Below are 17,003 nucleotides of genomic sequence, written 5' to 3'. Positions count from 1 at the left end.
GAGAGAAGGGGGTGAGAGATGGAGGCTGGAGGCGGGCCGTGGGGAGCTCCCGGGCCGATGCGAAGGAGCAGGTGAGAAGCAGGTGGACACCTGTAGCGTGGTGCGAGCACCGCCCTGTCCTGGGTGAAGCTAATTGGTTTGTTATCTTTACCCACCAAAGCATTTACTTTGGTTAGTCGCCCGATCCACAAACACTTTCGAGGAGATGACATTACCGAAAGGGAGGAACATCTGCATCAGCTCAGCGTCCCCAAACTCCTGGGGCAGATGGTAGATGAACAGGTTACAGCCCTCAGGCCCTGCGGTGAGGGGAGGGGTGGGCGGGGGAGGAGGGATGGTGGGGTGGGGGAGAGAGAGACAGAGGAGAGGTGAGCGAGTTAGGCAGCGCAGCAGGGAGGGGGGCAAGGTTAGGAGGGGGGGTTTCATTCAAGATCCAAGGGTGCCCGGGAAGAGTGGGGGGTGCTGAACCCTGGGTCTGAGCTCCACTCTTGGCTCTGCCCCTGGGCAAGTCACTGAACCTCTCTGAGCCTCAGCTGCCTTTTCTGCAAAATGGGTCAGTAACAGAGGCCTGGCAACTCGGGGGCTCCGGGGCAGAGTCGACGAGAGAAGGGGGTGAACATGCCAAAGCTGGATCCGCTGTGTACCTGGAAATAAGGTGTGGGGGGGGATGGGGTACAGGGAGATCTAGGGGGGCCTCTCTCGTGCCCAGCCCCTGCTCTGGAAGGACTGAGGGACTCGCCCTGGGCAGCCATGTCCTGTGTCGGGGAGTCAATTCACCCATCCTCTCCCTGGCCTGCAGCCTCTCCTGCCCATCTGGCCCCTATGCCCAACTGCCCGGCCAGCACCTCACACTCCGCCCTGGCCTTGAGGGTGGAAACAGAGATTTATCCTGCCTCTCCTGCCTCTGCAATAAACGGGGCCCAGGAGGGAACCCAGGAGCCTCATTACACGAAGGTTCTTCCTTTTGTTACAATAACAGCTCTGCCCCGTCTGCCCGTGAACTGTGTGCCGGGCTGTCCTGAGCACTTTGCATGCATGTTAATTCACTTAATCCTTACAGCAACCCTGTGACTCAAATACCATTGTCATCGCCGCTTCACAGATGAGGAAACTGAGGGTCAGAGAGGTTAAGTCACCTGCCCAAGGACATGCAGCTGGCAGGGGGAGGTGTGGAGCCAGGCCATCTGCCGCCATGGCGTGCATTCTTCTCTCTACCTAAATCTCAGCCCCACCAGACCCCATGAACACTGTTGAGAGCTTTGAATTTTTGAAATTTCCAGATAGCTAAAGATTTATGTTTCTTTTTCAATGATCAAAATGTTTAATTCTAACTCTTCAAAATGGAGATCTTTCCAAGATGCAGGGTCTGTTTCCTGCCATCGTACCTAGCATATACCATGTATAATTTAATCTTTTAAACTGACGTGTGGTCATTTCAGTGGTGGTGTCCATACCATGGTGGGGACGGGAAGGAAATAGCTGCACTTGTTAGAGTTGCGTAAGAACCAAGGTTCTGATCAGAGGAAACCTAAGCATGAGCTTAAAAGTGAAGGCTGTAAGGCACCGTGGGCTGCTATGTGGCTTTCACGGCCAGAACCAACTGTCCAGGCTCTCTGGGACCAGCGAGGCTGCCAAATAACCCAGCCCTGGGGCACAGACTCGCTCTGGAGCCTCTGACCCACTCTTATTTCTCTCCTGTCTCTTCCTTCCTTCATCATCTCCACCTGCTTGAGGCCCACAGCGTAGAACAAAGACCGCCCCAACCACCAAAGCTGCCCAGTGAGCTGCTGCCCTGCTCAGTCCTTGGTCCCCACCCCACACCATCTGCCACCCTTCCCTTCCGGCCTCCCCTCCCTGGACTGCAGGCTCCCAGGCACTCTGCCAGCGGACGGCGCGTTCAGACTGGGCGCAAGTGTACTCCCTCGCCCACCTCCAGGGGGTCCCGTGCTGGGTAGCCTGAGCTCTGGTGGCCCTCCCCTCGCTCTGTGCCCTTGACCATGCCGCCCTCCACTGGCTCGTGCCCTGTGAACGTGCACTCGACGGCCCCCAGAGCCTCTGGCCACTCCCTTCCGATGCCGAGTCCACTCCATACCCCGTGGGGTGGGCTCCTTCTCCCTTACGTCTGGGAGGTTTTCTCCCCAGACTGGCTGCTCCCCAGGGTGGGGGCATGTGCTTCATCCTGTCCTCCTGCCCAGCCCCCTCTGGCCCAGCAGGCACCCTCCCTCCTCCTCCCATCCTTGCTCTTCCAGGCCTCCCTGACCACTGTGCCCATGCTGATACATGCCCTGGACCTGGGGCCTGGCTCCAAGTTCAAGTCCTGCAAGCTGCTTCCTGTGGAGGTTATGTCTATTCTCCTTAAAGAGACAAGGAGCCTTCACAGACAGGGCCCCTGGGCTCAGTCCCATCTGCACGGTGTGTGGCAGAGCCCCCAGGGCGACTGTCCAGCCGCGGCCTCACCAGGAGGTTGGGGCAGCGGCTCAATCCCCTCGCCCTTGGCAGTGAGCCCTCATGCTGCCTTACTCCGGCCACCCCCAAGCCCTTTCCACGATCCCTCATTCACAGATGGCAAAACATCCAGATGGCAGAACCAGCAGGACTTTAGAGATCAATCTGGCCCAACCCAGACTTCTGGGAAACCGTGAAATGGAGCTTCGGAGACAGAGAGCAACTGCCCCTGACCATGCCACAGCCCTGTAGGGCCCCCGCTGCAGCCCGTCCCTGAGGGTAACCTCACCCATCTGTGGGTGGGTGAGGTTACCCTCAGCCTTTGGGGGAGTCAGGCATCTCTTGGTTTTCAGGCTCAGCACAAAGACAAGGAGCTGGCAGGAGGGTGCTCCCCAGCCACCAGTGAGTCTTGGTACTTTGATGGCATTCCACAGGGGAAGGTTACCACGATATAAAGAGGCTGACTACTGGCAGGGCTGGAGGAACAGCCTTCCTTTTGTCCATGCCTTAGACAACACTGTGGGACGTGGCTCTGGTCTGGCTCCAACCCACCTCGGAGCCTGTCTTCTCTGGCCCCGGGCTCACCTCATGCTTTGCAGCAGCCGTGCCTTTGCTTCTGTCATGCCCCCTGCCCAGAGCACCTGCCTCCTGTCTCCACGTGCTGGAGACCGCCCCACCCTTCCAGGCCCCTGAAGCCTTCCCGACAACCCACTCCCAGTGCCACGGTCTCGCCTGAGTGTGCAGCGCGGTGGTTCTGTTGGCATCTGGGTACGCATCTTACGCAGGCCCCATCCCCTGCTCCCCTGGGGTGGCTCAGCCTCAGCACTATGGCCAGGGAGAATGCGGACAAGCATAGGAAATTCCCCAGCCCGAGGAGAGGCTGGAGTAGGCACTGGCCACACAAGGCTTGGGCTAGGGAGCGTGGGGACAGGGACTGAAGCTGCTTAGAGCTGGTGCACAGCGTGGTGCAGTGTGGGGCGGGGGAGGGGTAGGAGGGCTGATGGGGGCCTGAGTTTGTTTAAGTCCAGCAGTAGGGCCATCGTGTGTGTTGGTCCAGGCGGCATTGACCTGCAGCTAAGTGTATGTGTGTGTGCGAGTGTGCTTGTGGGTGTGTCTGTGTATCCGTGTAGCATGATTTGGGAACACTGAGCCCACAGGCCAGAGCGATTCAGAGAGCTGACTATAACCTGCTGTCAGTGGGGTGACAAAGGAGTAGCGCCTGTAGGTACAGTTCTTTGTTCTGGACCTAGAAGGGGTGACACTGGGACTCCTTGGTCCTACCTCCTGTGGCCCTGATCTGACTGATGAAGGCTGGGGGTGGCAAGAGCAGGACAGGCCCCAGGACCACAGCCCAATGAGGGGACCCTCTGGTGAGGCAGGGCTGATGGTTGGCCCTCCCCACCTTGCCAATGGTGGGCACAGGTGTCACTCAGCTGCAACAGGCCGTGGGCGCAGGGTTTGGGCAGGGCCCTGCTGTGCACCCCTCTGGGTTGCTGGAGCTTGGCTCTCCTGGGAATGGGGAGACCTGATGACACCAGTGTCAGGAGCTGCCCAATGGGTGTGAGCTGGGGTGATACGCCTCGTGTACAGGTTCGGAAGGGGTGACGATTTGGGGAAGGAAGGGCTGTGTGCACAGATATTTGTTGAATGGAGTTCAGGGAGCAGACTTGAGCGAATTTGATCCTTATACCCTTTTACAGAAAGGTCCTCACTACCCTCACTTTCCCAGAGAGGGTGACAGGGAGAGGAGGCGGCAGAGCTGGGAGTCAGTTGTTCAGGCTTTGAGGCCTGTTTGGGGCCTGTCTGATGAGAGGGGTTTGGACCAGGGTCCTTTCTAAGGCTAACTTTCCTATATCCACAGCTCCAGCACAGTCTGCTGAAGGGGCTACGGGCAGATTTGGTGGCCTCACTGCCAGGGTGACCCTTTCCATGGGGATGGAAAAGATGGAACCTTGTTGGTGTTCCTGCCTTTCAAGCTGAGCTCTCTGTGGATGGGCTCACGGAATCCCCAAGTGTGAGCCTGATGCAGCCTCCTGTCTTCCCTGCGATCTGAGCACCCCCTGCCCGGCCCTGTTCACACCAGGCTCTGGATGTGGCTTTTCGGGATCCCCGTCTCCCACTAGGTCGGCACTGGGGCTCTCCCATCCCTTTGCCTCATCTCGCCCATGGAGTCCTGCCCTGGGAGCTCGCAGGTCTCTCCTGGTCACCCAGAGGGCACGACTTCTCCTGTCCATGATGAACTAGGTCGTTCCTGCGTTCCCCTCGACCATGGGCACTCCTACTTCCCCCCATCCTCCCCACTGGCAAATCTTGCCAAGGAGCAATTCTTGGATCCCACATCCTCCAGGGCCTCACCTCCCTGGCCACCTCGAGCTCTTCACTGATCCCTTCTCAGTGTGCACAGCTGTCGGAGCTGGCACCTCCGTCACACTGTTGCAGTCTATCTCCCAGCTGTTCTGCCAACCCCCTGGCAACACAGCACTGGGCCCTCAGACGAAGACCCCAAGGACGGGCCTCAATCTCCTCCATAACACTGTGACTCCATAACTCCCTGAGGCAAGGACAAGGCCTCTGCTGGCAAACATGGGCCCTACCTATTCGAGGTTCTTGCTAAAGAAGAAACACAACCTTGACCATTCTGGGGGATTTATTTTTTATAGACCAAGATATCAGCATGTGAGCTCTGAGTCAGACCAGTGGCAAATGATGAAGGGGAGAGGGAAAGGTGCCCTGTGTGGGGCCCGCCAGCCCTCAGAGCATTCTGCCCAGTACCCTGCCTCTGGGCTGGCACCACTCTGGTATGCAGAGCTGCCCCCAAGAAGGGAACCTCCGTGCTCGAGCAGGAGAACGTGCTGCCTTGCAACCCTGCTGGCTTCCTTCATCCACACCAACACAGCACAGAACGTGGTCCCCTTTCTGACACATACCCCAGCCCAAGACCCGGTGAGCAGCCTCTTTGGGGAGAGCAGGGGCGGGGAGGGGCCCAGGAACCCGGCCTGCAGACTCACCTTCTCTCTGTTGCTGGGGGATCATTGGAGGCGGCTGAGGGAAGGCCTGGCTTATCTGACCGTAGGCAGCAGGGTAGGTGGCTGCTGGAGGGCCCAGGGAGGAGGCGGGAGCCGGCAGCAGGGGCGGAGAAGCAGGAAGAGAGAGAGAGGTTTCAGCGTGGGCAGTGAAAGCAGACCAGCCAAAAAGGGCACTGCCGCTCAGCCTCTTATACAAAACCAGCTTTCAGCTCTACCAAGAAAGGAGGCACTGCAGAGTGCAGGTTGGAAATGTGTGTGTGTACATATGTGCGTGTGTGTGCCTGCGCGCGCGCGCGCGCGTGTGTGTGTGTGTGCTGGGGGGGGAGCGAGTTTAATTGGAAACCGCGGACAAACCACATGTGTGGCTAATACACACTCATGGATAATCAAAAACATCAAAATGCCCTGGACAAGTTCACCCCACACCACCTGGAATCCACGAGAAGTTCTTCCCGCTTCTCTGAGCCACGCCGGCTCTGGCTGGCACATCCTTACTCCCACTCAGAGCTGCCCGGGTGGGAGGTGGGGAGCCACTCTAGGTGGCCTCCGGGGAGCCTGCTGGGGGTGGGCCCCAGGGACAGAGGACTGGGTGGGACAAACCTGATGTTTAGTGTAGTCAATTAGAAAGGGTCCGCGGTGGGACAGGGTGGCCAGCTCCCTCCTCAGCCTGGCCTGGCTCCCACAGCAGCAGGGCCTGAGGTCAGAGCTCAGGGGGGCCCAGAAGGGGCCTCTGGGCTCTAGAGTGCCAGGCCAGCTTCACCTGAGTCCCCACCTTGCTAGGCAGCCCTATCGCCCTCAGGGGAGACAGCAAAGAGAGACCCTGAACACAGCAAAGATGGTGGCTCAGTGACCCAAGGCCCTCTGCTGGCTCAGGGCTGCCTCTTCTCACCTCTCCTCCCGTCATACTTGCTGGAGCCCCATCCTGCTGCCTGTGTGTGGGGGAGGGGTGTGGGAACTGTGTCTCTTCCAGGGGTACCCCTTTCTCGCAAACCAGGCACCTATGCTCCCTGGGCCAGTGACCGTGGACTGCTGTGGGCAGCACCCCAGGTCTAGGCTCACCCCAGCGCTGCTGTGTGGCTTGGTGCTCCCGGGCAAATCAGCTCTGACAGAACCATGGGGAAGGGAAGTCTGGCCTCAAAGACAAGAAACTGCCCAGCAAGAGCAAAGCTTCAGCCAACTCGCCCAAAGCTCTGCCCACCCACCACTGCAAGGGCACTCTGCTACGGGAGCTGCAGGAGGGGGGCAGCCTGGAGGGTCTCTGCCAGTCCAGCCCTCCCTCCTTCCACATGGCTCCCTACCACTCCCTTTCCCAACCCCTTGCAGTGCTGGGCCCAGGACTGGGTGGGGGAGGGGACACTGATGTCACAGGCATGGAGAGATGAACGTGGCCAGGGTTAAGAGCCGAGGCGACGCGTGGATACTAACGACCTGCATACTGCTGCACTCCAGCGTAGGCCTGCTGCAGGGGGTCCGCGGCGGTGGGGCTCTGCGCTGCAGGGGGCCAAGAGGACAGAGTTGGTCAGAGGTGCCCACCAAACTTGTCCCCACCACCATGCCCAGGGGACAATGTGGCTGCACTGCCCTTCCTGGCCACTGCAGGGTCTGCCCTGAGGCAGGGTGTCTGAGACAAGAACTCTGAATGCCTAGACCCTTTTGGGGTCCCCTTCACTAGCCCAGAGCCCTTAGTAGGGCAGAGAGTTGCCCCCACTGGCTAGAGGGTGCCAGTTGCAGGTGGCCTGGGGTGGGGTGAGACAGGTGGTTCATGCAGCAGACTGAAGAATTGAGGAGGAAGGCTGGGCACGGTGGCTCACGCCTGTAATCCTAGCTCTCTGGGAGGCTGAGGAGGGCAGATTGTTTGAGCTCAGGAGTTCGAGACCAGCCTGAGCAAGAGCGAGACCCCGTCTCTACCAAAAATAGAAAGAAATTAATTGGACAGCTAAAAATATATAGAAAAAATTAGCCGGGCATGGTGGCGCGTGCCTGTAGTCCCAGCTACCCGGGAGGCTGAGGCAGGAGGATCGCTTGAGCCCAGGAGTTTGAGGTTGCTGTGAGCTAGGCTGACACCACGGCACTCTAGCCCAGGCAACAGTGAGACTCTGTCTCAAAAAAAAAAAAAAAAAAAAAAAAAAAAGGATTGAGGAGGAGATGCCAGAAGAGGGCTCAGCCTGGAGGGGCTTGTGGGGGACCAATGAGTGACCCGGCTCTAGAGAAGGGCTGCAGGGAAGGCGTGAGAGGGGGCTGGAGGCCATCAGGAGGGTGGGCTCATCCTCACTGACCATCAGCAGAAGGCGGGGGCAGTGAATGAAGGGAAAGCCCAGCAGACCCTGGCTGGGTAAAAAAAAGGCACAGAGGCCTCACCCGGCCACTCTGTCCTCCAGGGTCACCCGCACCTGCTGAAGTAGAGGGACCTCTCCCTCATTCTTCGGGAATCTACACAAGGCATGGAGGCCTCCCACTCCTAGTCACTGGCCAGGGTGCTCTCAGCAGGGACTGGCCACACAAAAGAAGTCTGCTTCATGGCCCAGGAGAGGGGTGCTGTCCCCAGAAACTGAGGAACCAGAAGACCAAGGACCTTTCTCCCACCTTCTGAACTTGAGGCTCTGGGATGTCTCCCACCTAGTGTGAGGAGAGGTCCCCTTAACTGAGGATACTTTGACGAGAAACTCAGGGGAAGTGGACTGGGGAAAAGTCTTGCTTCCCTTCTGTCGCCTTTGCTATTTTTGCAGGGCTGTAGGCAAAGCCTGAAGCATGAACCCACACTGGCCACGGACTTTGGTGACCAAGGCCAGTGGTGACTGACATGGGAGTGGGCTGGCCTCGGGGGCCAAGTGAGGTGGTGGAGACAGGTGTCATCCAGAGGGAGGATCCAGGCCCAGTATGTCTGGGGGCAAACTGGCTATCACAGGGTGGCAGGAAGAAAACCCTCTGGGCTTATCTGCATGTCAACCCAGGCCAGCCAAGCTAACTGGCTGTGCCGGGCGCTGGGACCTATAGACTAGGGAGAATTCCCAAACTTCCCCTTGAGTTCTTGTCCCTGAGTCTCTCAGTAAAATTCCATTTGAAAAAGAGCACCTAGATCTCAGGGGAGCCCAGGGAAAAGCCTGCGGCAGAGGTCCCTAGAGACAGCAGATGGCAGGTCCCATACCCCCAGGAACTAGTGTGCAGCAGGGGAGCAGGGCCCATGGGGCTCTGCTCAGAAGAGGGCAGTGGAAGATGGGCCACAGTGCAGACCCCTTCCTACCTGGGGCTGTCCCAATGCAACACCCTGTCCCTCTACTTCTGCCATGGTAGGGACTGGAGCCAAGGGCTCCCAGCTGTGACATGCCTGGTGGGTGGTCTCCTCCTCCCTCCTGCTCCCTCTGTCACTCTCCTCTGCTACCCTCTAAGCTCTCTGGAGAGCCACATCTGGTTTGTCCTTTTGGTCTTCCCAGCTGCTCACCCATGCAGTGCTTTTATGCAAATTAGGAAAGGGTGCCCCTTCCTCCAGGGACACAGTTTGGTGCCCTTGTGCAAAATACAACCTGCACAACTTACACGGCAGGCCCCAGCATAGTGCCAGGAACACTGTAAGTTCTTGGCAAATAGTACGACTGAAGGAATGAATGAACGAATGAACCGTCTTTAATGTTTGTGAGAGCCACCCCTTCAAGGGTGTTATGTGACAGTAAAGGCCACACTGTGTGCATCCACCATGATCTCGATGAGCAAGAGGGGAGAACAGAAGAGCTACCTAGGGCCAGGAAGTGGAGAAAAGCATTTATGAGACCCTCTCTACTTCTCTGCTTAACGACCTCATTAGTAACTGCCAAAGAGTGAACATTTTGAAGGATCTCGCTCATTACAGTGGCTCCAAACTCCGCATTTAAAGATGGTAAATTAATTTTTTTAATGTACTACTTTTCTCCTTTCCTTCCCTCCATCCCTCCCTCCTGCTCTGGCAGGGAATTGTTTATGAGATGTGGCAGATTGTTACAAATGGGGGAAAGAAACATTTCCAAATTCCATGAGGGAAACAGCTCACAGATGCCAGTGGGGGTGGGGAAGGAACAGGTTTGTCAGAATCCAGAGATCCAGATGGGCTGGTGGGCAGGGAGGAGTGGGAGACGAAGCCACCCAGATGTGCTGGGGATGGCATCTCCCAGCCCATGAGCCTGAGACTAGGATCTCTTCCACCTGCAGCTGGCCCAGCTCCACCCCGCCACCCCCACCAGCCTGGAGTCTTCATCCTTAAGCTCTGGGTCCTACCACCTTGCACTTCAGACCCTTCTGGCTGCTTCTCTGTGGCCTGAGGAGTGTACTGCAGGGCAAGCACTGGGATGGGAACAAGGACAACTCCAAATTCAAAGTCAGGGAATTCTCTTTCTCTCTTTCCCTCTAGCACAGTGACCTTGCACTCTGCAGCTGGGGGAACTTTTATATACTACAGATGTCTGGGCCTCACTCCAGACAGTGAAATCAGAATCTCTGGGCTTTTGTGGTTTTATAAAGCCCCACGGGGGACTCTGGTGGGCACCTAGAGTGGGAGCACAGCTCTACCCTCCTGCTCATCTACCCTGGGCTGGCATCCTCTTTCCTATGGGGCCAACCTCCTTACCACTCCCTGCCCCCTGCCCCTGCCAGGAAGGCCCCCTCCTGCCTCTGCGCCTGAAAGAGGGGGCCACAGGAGTGTGCTCCTTGTTCATCCTCACCTCTTTAATTTCTGCTCATCTGTTAAAGTTCCGTCTTAGTCTCTTCCTCAGGGAGGCTCTTCTGGGCTTTCTCAGCCTACAGAAGTCTCCCTTTATTTGAATCCCTTGCTGTCTTGAGTCTGAGAACATTCACTGTTGATCAAACTTCATTCTGCCTTATTGTCTCTCATTCTGTAGATTTATATTGTGTTTCCGCCTGGACTTTGACGTCCCAGGGGATAGGTCCATGTCCTGCCCTCCTTTGGGGACTCCCCTTTCATCCAGCACAGACTGATATTTATGGGGACTCTGTAAGCTCATCCTCTGCCCTCCAGGAAGGAGGGCGGCTCTCTTCGCATCTCCACTGACTTGCCCCTGGGGAGTCTACTCTAGGGCTTTGGGCCAGCTTCGCTGCCCTGATATCAGTCCATCCTCCAGACCAGAGAGAGGAGCTTCTTCGGGTCGACTGGACACTCTCACCCTGAGAGAACTGCTAAATTTGAGAGGAACAAAGTTAATCAGGAACAGGCCTCCTGCATCTTCCTGTGTGCCAGACTTGATAAAGTAATGGATCAGGAGCTGTCCGAGGTCCTGACCTACTGTCCGAGGTGCTGACCAAGCTTTTGTGTGCACCAAAGGATCAGACTAGTATGTACTAGCTAGACTGCCAATCAGTATACCTCCACTTCCTTCTCCTAACAGTCTTTTCCTACTTGACACTAAATCTGACTGTTTCTTTAGCTTCTACCCCCTTACGTCTCATAGGTAAAATTCATACTCAATTAACTTGCATTTACTGGCCTTTCTACCTGGTTGTACGATCGCACCTAGTCTCTTTTCTTCCCTGATGGAACCCCTGATGGAATGGGTTCTCTCTCACTGGTCAGACTGGCATCTCCCCAATGGAAGTATTTTGGTCTCTTCTCTCCCACTATGGGCTCCCTGAAGGAGGACAGGAGGCTGGCCCTCCCTGATCACACTTGGGGTTTCACCACGGAATGGACATAGGGCTGGGGCCACATATTCTTTGTTAGAACAGCAAGGGAAAGGACAGAATGGATAAGGAGTGTGCTCCATGGGAAGTAAGGGCTTCCAGATGTGCTTACCTGGGTAGGGGTGGATGCCATTGGCGAACACAGCTTCCGCAGCAGGTTGCCCATTGGCCTGTGGGGGGAGGCCGGTGAAGCCGTTCACCCCAATGGGGGACGGGATGCTAGGCACGGCTGGTGCAGGGATGCCTGGAGGGGTGCTGCCACCTGGTTCCAGGGGTGCAGGGAGGCAGGGGAGGAGGGGAGGCAAGCAGAACAAAGGTGAGCAAGGCCAACCCATGAAGCTCCACCCCACTGGCTCCAAGGGCCAGGGGTTAGACTTGGACCTCACACACCAGCTCAGTCTTGTCTGTGAACCATGCCTTGGCTTATCGCCTGTATGAAGTGGCTTCACTCATCTCAATTGTACCCATTCTTCAAGGCAGAGCCCAAGACCCACTTAGTCCATGAAGACTTCTCTGACCACTGATGGCTCATCCTTGGACCTACAGCACATAAACTATCCTCAATGCCCTTTAACCACATTTGGTCTTTTTCAATGGCTCCTGCTCACTCCAGCTAAATCAGGATGGGCTGGTCTTTGTTTGTTCATTGAGGGGCTGATCTGTCTCCCTAGGAAGAAGTTTTGCTGCTCAGGTGGAGTATGTTTTAATTCTGATGTTTCCTGGCACTGAGGCATGGAGGTCATTGAAGAGTCCAGACTCAATCCTATGTCATACACAAAATAGATACCTTTGGCCTCCTCCAGCTGAAGCAGTGGCGATGGTCATGGTGTTGAGGGTAAAGTTGAGGTCAGATGAAAACACCCTACGCCCTCCCTATGCTAGATGGGTGGAACCCAAGAGGTAGATGGTATGGTGATTGTACTGAGGGCCTGGAGGCTGGAAAGGGTCTTCATCTTCATGTAGGAAGTGGGGTCCCTCTGAGAACAGGACCTGAGGTTGGCCTGCTGCCTGGGCTCATGAGTGTCCCTGAGGTTGTGGATCAGAGCTGTGGTGTAGTGCTTAAGTTGGGCCCAGAAATGGCACAGTCTTTTGTGGCATTTAGCTGGGAAAGGAACAGCTCTGGATGTCAGGAGAGTTGTTGCTGTGGCCTGGGCTGAGATGAGAGCCTGGGGTACTGGACCAGTCCTTGGGACTAGGCTACAGTTTGACACTATTGTCATTTGGGGCCAGATATTTCCTTGTTATGGTGGCTTTCCTGCATCGTAGGATGTATGGCAATATCCTTGGCCTTTACCCACTAGAAGCCAGTAGCATTCTCCACTCCCAGTTGTGACAAACAAAAATGTCCCCAGACATTGCCAGATGTCCTGGGGGTAGGGGACAAAATTGCACCAGTTGAGAATCACTGGACTGGATAATAGCCAAGATCCAATCAAAAACATGCTTCGTGAGCTGGGTTGTTTCCAAGCCTCTGTCCCTTGATAACTCTTGTGGTTCTCTCTAGCTTGTTTTGTAGTTGTCTTGGAAAAAGCCAATGGATGAGTCTAGGTGGGGTTAAAGGGAAATGGAAAAAATGGGTTCCTTCTGGGCTTGGGCCAGAGACCAAACAAGGCCAAAGAAAGGCCAGGGCTCTTCTCTTCCCCGACATCAAAGGGAGAGGTTTTCATGTCAATTTCTTTCCAGATATCTATTGTTAATAGAGATCAAGATGAATTGTTTCCTGATATGGCTAAGCAACTTGAGAAAAATTCTCACCACCCTGAAATCGTATTGTGGACTACATGGGGACCACATCTTGTCTGCCCTTGGATCCCCAGGGATTTTCTAATCTAACTTTTGAGACAAATTGCTGGAGGAGGAGAGGGCTTTCCTGGGCCCAGACATCATGTGCTCTTGCCATAGGATGGTCAATTGGTATCCAAAATTAGGTCCCAGCCTGGGCCCACTACTCTCCTACCAGGTCAGGCCCTATGTTGGTACCTGCTGGCTCACCTGAGGTTGGGGTCATAGGTGCGGCCGCCAGGCCGTTCATGTTGAGGGCTGCCATCTGCTGCATCTGGGCAGCAGCGAAGGCAGCCATGGGGTTCAGGTAGCCGCCCTGTGCGACTGACGCCATGAGGGCCGCTTGCTGCTGCATCAGCTGGGGGAGAAGGAGTAGAAAAAATATCACGTGCTTCCAGGAGGGTATCCCTCCCCAACAGGGGCTCAGCTCCTGGAGACCAACCTCCCAGGCCCTGAGCCCCAGAGAGCCTGGACAGTCTCCTGGCCACTACCACTAGAGAGCTCTGATGCCTCCCCATTCCTGTCCTGGTCCTAATGGCTATTAGAGGCCACCTCCGTGAGAGAGGACTGTACTCAAAAGGAATGGTATGGTCTTTGGGACTCTAAAGCTGTTGTAGAGGGTGGAGGAGGGGCCTGGCTCCATAGGTGCTGGTCAGCCTTGGGTCAGGTGTGTCATTTGTGAGGATGCAACACCCAAAGTGCTAGGGACAAGTTCGATGAGCCTCCATAGAATTAACTTAGTATAGATTTCTGCCCAAAATGGTCTTAACTGGGAATCTGCTGGGCAGAAGTGGCAGGAGAATCATGCATGGAACCCCAGGCACCCCAATGTGGTCACAAATGTGAGTGGGGACAGGGGAGGCTGTTGAAAGTGGCCACAGCTGAACGCTGCTGGGAAGCGAGGTGAGCTTGCATTTTTAGAACCAGAACCCTGGCCTGCCTCAGTGCCACCTATGTGGGGGTTGTGGTTACAAGTCTGGAGGCAGCTCAGGGAGATGCTGGCAGAGTGGACCCCAATTGGAAGAAAGAAGTTTGTGGGCCAGGGGACTGAGGCAGGGCCTGGGGGGACTGCAGGGGAAGTGTGGGTGTGGAGGCCTATGGGGTACCTTCCAGAACCCCTGCCAGGAGTGACCAGAAGGCCTGAAGACAATCTTCATGAGTGGGGGTGGGGTAGTGACAACCAAACACCCCAACCTCCTCGCTTCCATCCATGCTTCTTGGAGTTCAACATTGATTCGGCCGAGCTGGGGGCACTCAGAGAAACCCAGCTTGCTGCCCTGCCCAGGGGCCCTCTCTCTAGCCCCCCACCCCTCTTGTAACCAGGACAGCAACCCACCTCCTCCTGGCAGCCACCCCTAATTAAACCAGCTTTCTCTAACCCCTTCTGAGGTTACACTCCCTGGGTTAACTCCTGCCCCTCCTCATTCCCAGGGCAGGAGCAGTATTTTCGGTTAGGTGACCCGGCTCTCTTGGGCTCCCAGGGGAGTGATCTCGGAACCGCTGCCCATCCGCCCCCACTTACTGCCTGAGCGTAGGCGCCGTAGGCCCCAAACGGGATGGCCATGGGGTTGAACATGCCCATCTGGCCAGCCATCTGCTGCATTCGCCGCATCGTGCGCTCCTTGTCAGTGTCGGCGAACTTGACCACCAGACTGGAGGAGGCTCCCTGTGGCCGGACCGTGTGTGAGACCAACCTGCCCCAAAGACTCCGCCCACAGCTGTCCGTGCCCCTAACCTGGGCCCACCCCTCCCTCCCCACAGGGCGCACCGGGGCACATGGGGGACCTGCATCAGCGCTGGCCCTTAGTAGGTATGAGGTCTTAACCCCATCGCGATCATTTCTATCTGGGTAACCTCGAGCAAGTTGCTTAACATCTCTGGGTCTCAGCGTCCTTGTCTGAGAAACGGGGATAAGGGTAATGCCTTCCCTTCTCACGGGGAGACTATGAGTGTGGCTCGCGTTTGGTACGGTGTGGGCTGCACCACAGGCGCGCGGCCCAGCGGTGCTGGGGCTCTCGGTCGCCGCTGTCCCCGCCCCCGCCCCAAGGGTCCTCACTCACCGGCATGGTCTGGCTGCCGTGTAGAGCGTTGATGGCCGCCTGCGCCTCGGCATGGGAGGAGTACTTCACAAAAGCACACCCTGGGGGGACGCGAGAGGCTGAGCCACCGTCCGAGGACCCAGAGGAAGGCCAGAGGGAGAGCGGGGACCCAGAGGCAGGGGAAGGGAGGGGCCGAGAGGAGAGGGTGCATCCCAGATGAGAGCAGCATGGGTGAGACACAGAGACTGAGAGAGCAGGAGAGATACCAAGAAACGCAGACAGAGGCACACAGAAACAGAAAGACCTGGCCAGGCCCGGGGACTTAAAAGGCAGCCTGAGTCTCCCACCACCTCGTCCCTTCGGAGCACCTTCCCAGGCTCGCGCCCCTCCGGGGCCGGGCCCGCCCCGCCCCGCGCACCCTTGCTGTTGCCGTCGGGCCCGCGCAGGATGGTGCACTCCTCTATGTTCCCGAAGGCCTCGAAGAGGCGGCGCACGTCGTCCTCGGACTGTTGCTTGTTGAGCATGCCCACGAAGAGTTTTCTATCTTCTGGAACAAAATTAGGAGATGCTTACCCGGGCCAGGGGCCGGGCTGCGCGGGGCGAGCCCGCGGGTAGCCGGGCACCGCGGCTGGGGGAGGGCAACGTGGGAGGAAGGAGCGGACAGCAGGCAGGCGGGGCTCAGAGCCGAGGGGGAGGGGCGTGGGAGAGAAGGGGAGTAGGAGGGTAGAGGTGTGGGGGGTAGAAGGATGGGGGTGTGGGAAGGTGGAGAGGGCGGGAGTTGGCAGGGGAGGAGGGGGAGGGCAGAGCCCGAGGGAGGGGCGGGGAGGGGCCGTGTTAAGCAGGGCTGGACTGCAGCGACTCCGCCTCCTCCTGCCTAGAGGGCAGGCTGCACACTGAGGAGCAAAGCCCCTAGTCTGGCCCCTCACCGGGGCAGCCCTGTGTTCCCTTCACCCTCCTCTTGTATACTATCTTCCTTAGGTGTCCAAATCAATCACAACTGGCAAGTCTGTCAAGAGGCCTTTGCATATGCTGTTCCCTCTGCCTGCGGAGCACTGGTCACAAGGCTCAGTCCTCTTCTAGGACTCAGTTTAAATACTGCCTCCTCACCAATTCCCCTCCTTCCCCTCTCCTTTATTCTCTGTGGCAGATCCCATCCCTAGAGCTGGAATTTCAAAGGACAATTATTTACTGCTTTGTGGGTGTAGTTGGTTTCTGTGTAGCTCACCTTCCCCGGGGAAAGGGACCAGGCCTCTCTGCTGAAGCAGCCGTGCCTGGCGCATAGCTGACCCTCACTATAGTTATGGAACGGGCAGAGAATGAATGAACACATGCCCTTTGCCATTCCCAGGGGCACAGCTGCTTTGTATTGCACGTGTGTTTTACCTCCGTCAGGTGACCCCTCCTGGGTCTGGCCCTTCCTATTTGTTCAGGCTGCAAAATTCAGCCCTGGGCACTTAGGGGAGCCTGTTCCCGAAGGTGCCTCCGCAGCCCCACTCCTGTGATAAGTATCAAGTGGCTTGTTGATCTCACTCAGCTGCGTGCTCAAGGTGACAGGGAGCACATCAGGCTGCGTGGACCTGTAGCAGCTTGTGAATGACTGCAGGATCCCCCAACCCACATGCTCTTATTTCAGTGGGATTTTCACTCCTCGAACTGAGAATTGGGGTCATATTTCTTCCCCTCGAATCTCAGCAGGGCTAGTGACTGCTCTAACAAATAAAGAATGCAAATGGCAGGAGATATGGCAAAAAAGAATCAGAAGTAAAGAGCAGGGAGAAGAGGGATGGGTGGAAAGAGGACAGAGACCCAGGGAAAGGTGGGAGAGCCCTTTTGTTTGACTTCTGGGAGCAGCAACAATTTACTTGAAGTGAAAGGGGAGCTTTTACTCTTGAAACTCTTTTTTTCCAGGCACGGCCTGTCCTGACGTCTGAATGCATTCCTTTATTATCATTATGACAGCTTTCTGATTGCATTAAAATTCATCCACACGTGCCTTTCTATCCAGCCACTTCCCTTTGCCGGTTTTTTTTGTTTTTTTTTTTTTTGCTAA

At 56.6% G+C, this 17,003-nt stretch overlaps 1 protein-coding gene across 2 annotated transcripts in view; it reads right to left on the bottom strand.

Annotated features, from left to right (window-relative positions):
- The window catches only part of CELF4 (CUGBP, Elav-like family member 4), a 74,290-nt gene that overhangs the window by 18,389 nt on the left and 38,898 nt on the right, over positions 1-17,003 (bottom strand). The window contains exons 2-9 of one of the 2 annotated variants that reach the window (XM_012663844.1): positions 15,372-15,500; positions 14,975-15,054; positions 14,437-14,580; positions 13,125-13,272; positions 11,245-11,394; positions 6,900-6,962; positions 5,454-5,534; positions 156-299 (exon numbers count right to left, since the gene is read on the bottom strand). In XM_012663844.1, the coding sequence (XP_012519298.1) occupies positions 156-299; positions 5,454-5,534; positions 6,900-6,962; positions 11,245-11,394; positions 13,125-13,272; positions 14,437-14,580; positions 14,975-15,054; positions 15,372-15,500 (939 nt within the window). Of the gene's footprint in view, positions 1-155; positions 300-5,453; positions 5,538-6,896; positions 6,963-11,244; positions 11,395-13,124; positions 13,273-14,436; positions 14,581-14,974; positions 15,055-15,371; positions 15,501-17,003 lie in introns of both variants that reach the window. The other variant, XM_012663845.1, reaches the window with a different exon arrangement.

The sequence above is a fragment of the Propithecus coquereli genome, unplaced genomic scaffold (genome assembly GCF_000956105.1).
Source record: "Propithecus coquereli isolate 6110/MARCELLA unplaced genomic scaffold, Pcoq_1.0 Scaffold833, whole genome shotgun sequence".
NCBI classification, from domain to species: Eukaryota; Metazoa; Chordata; class Mammalia; order Primates; family Indriidae; genus Propithecus; species Propithecus coquereli.
This window is presented reverse-complemented; position numbering and strand designations above follow the sequence as displayed.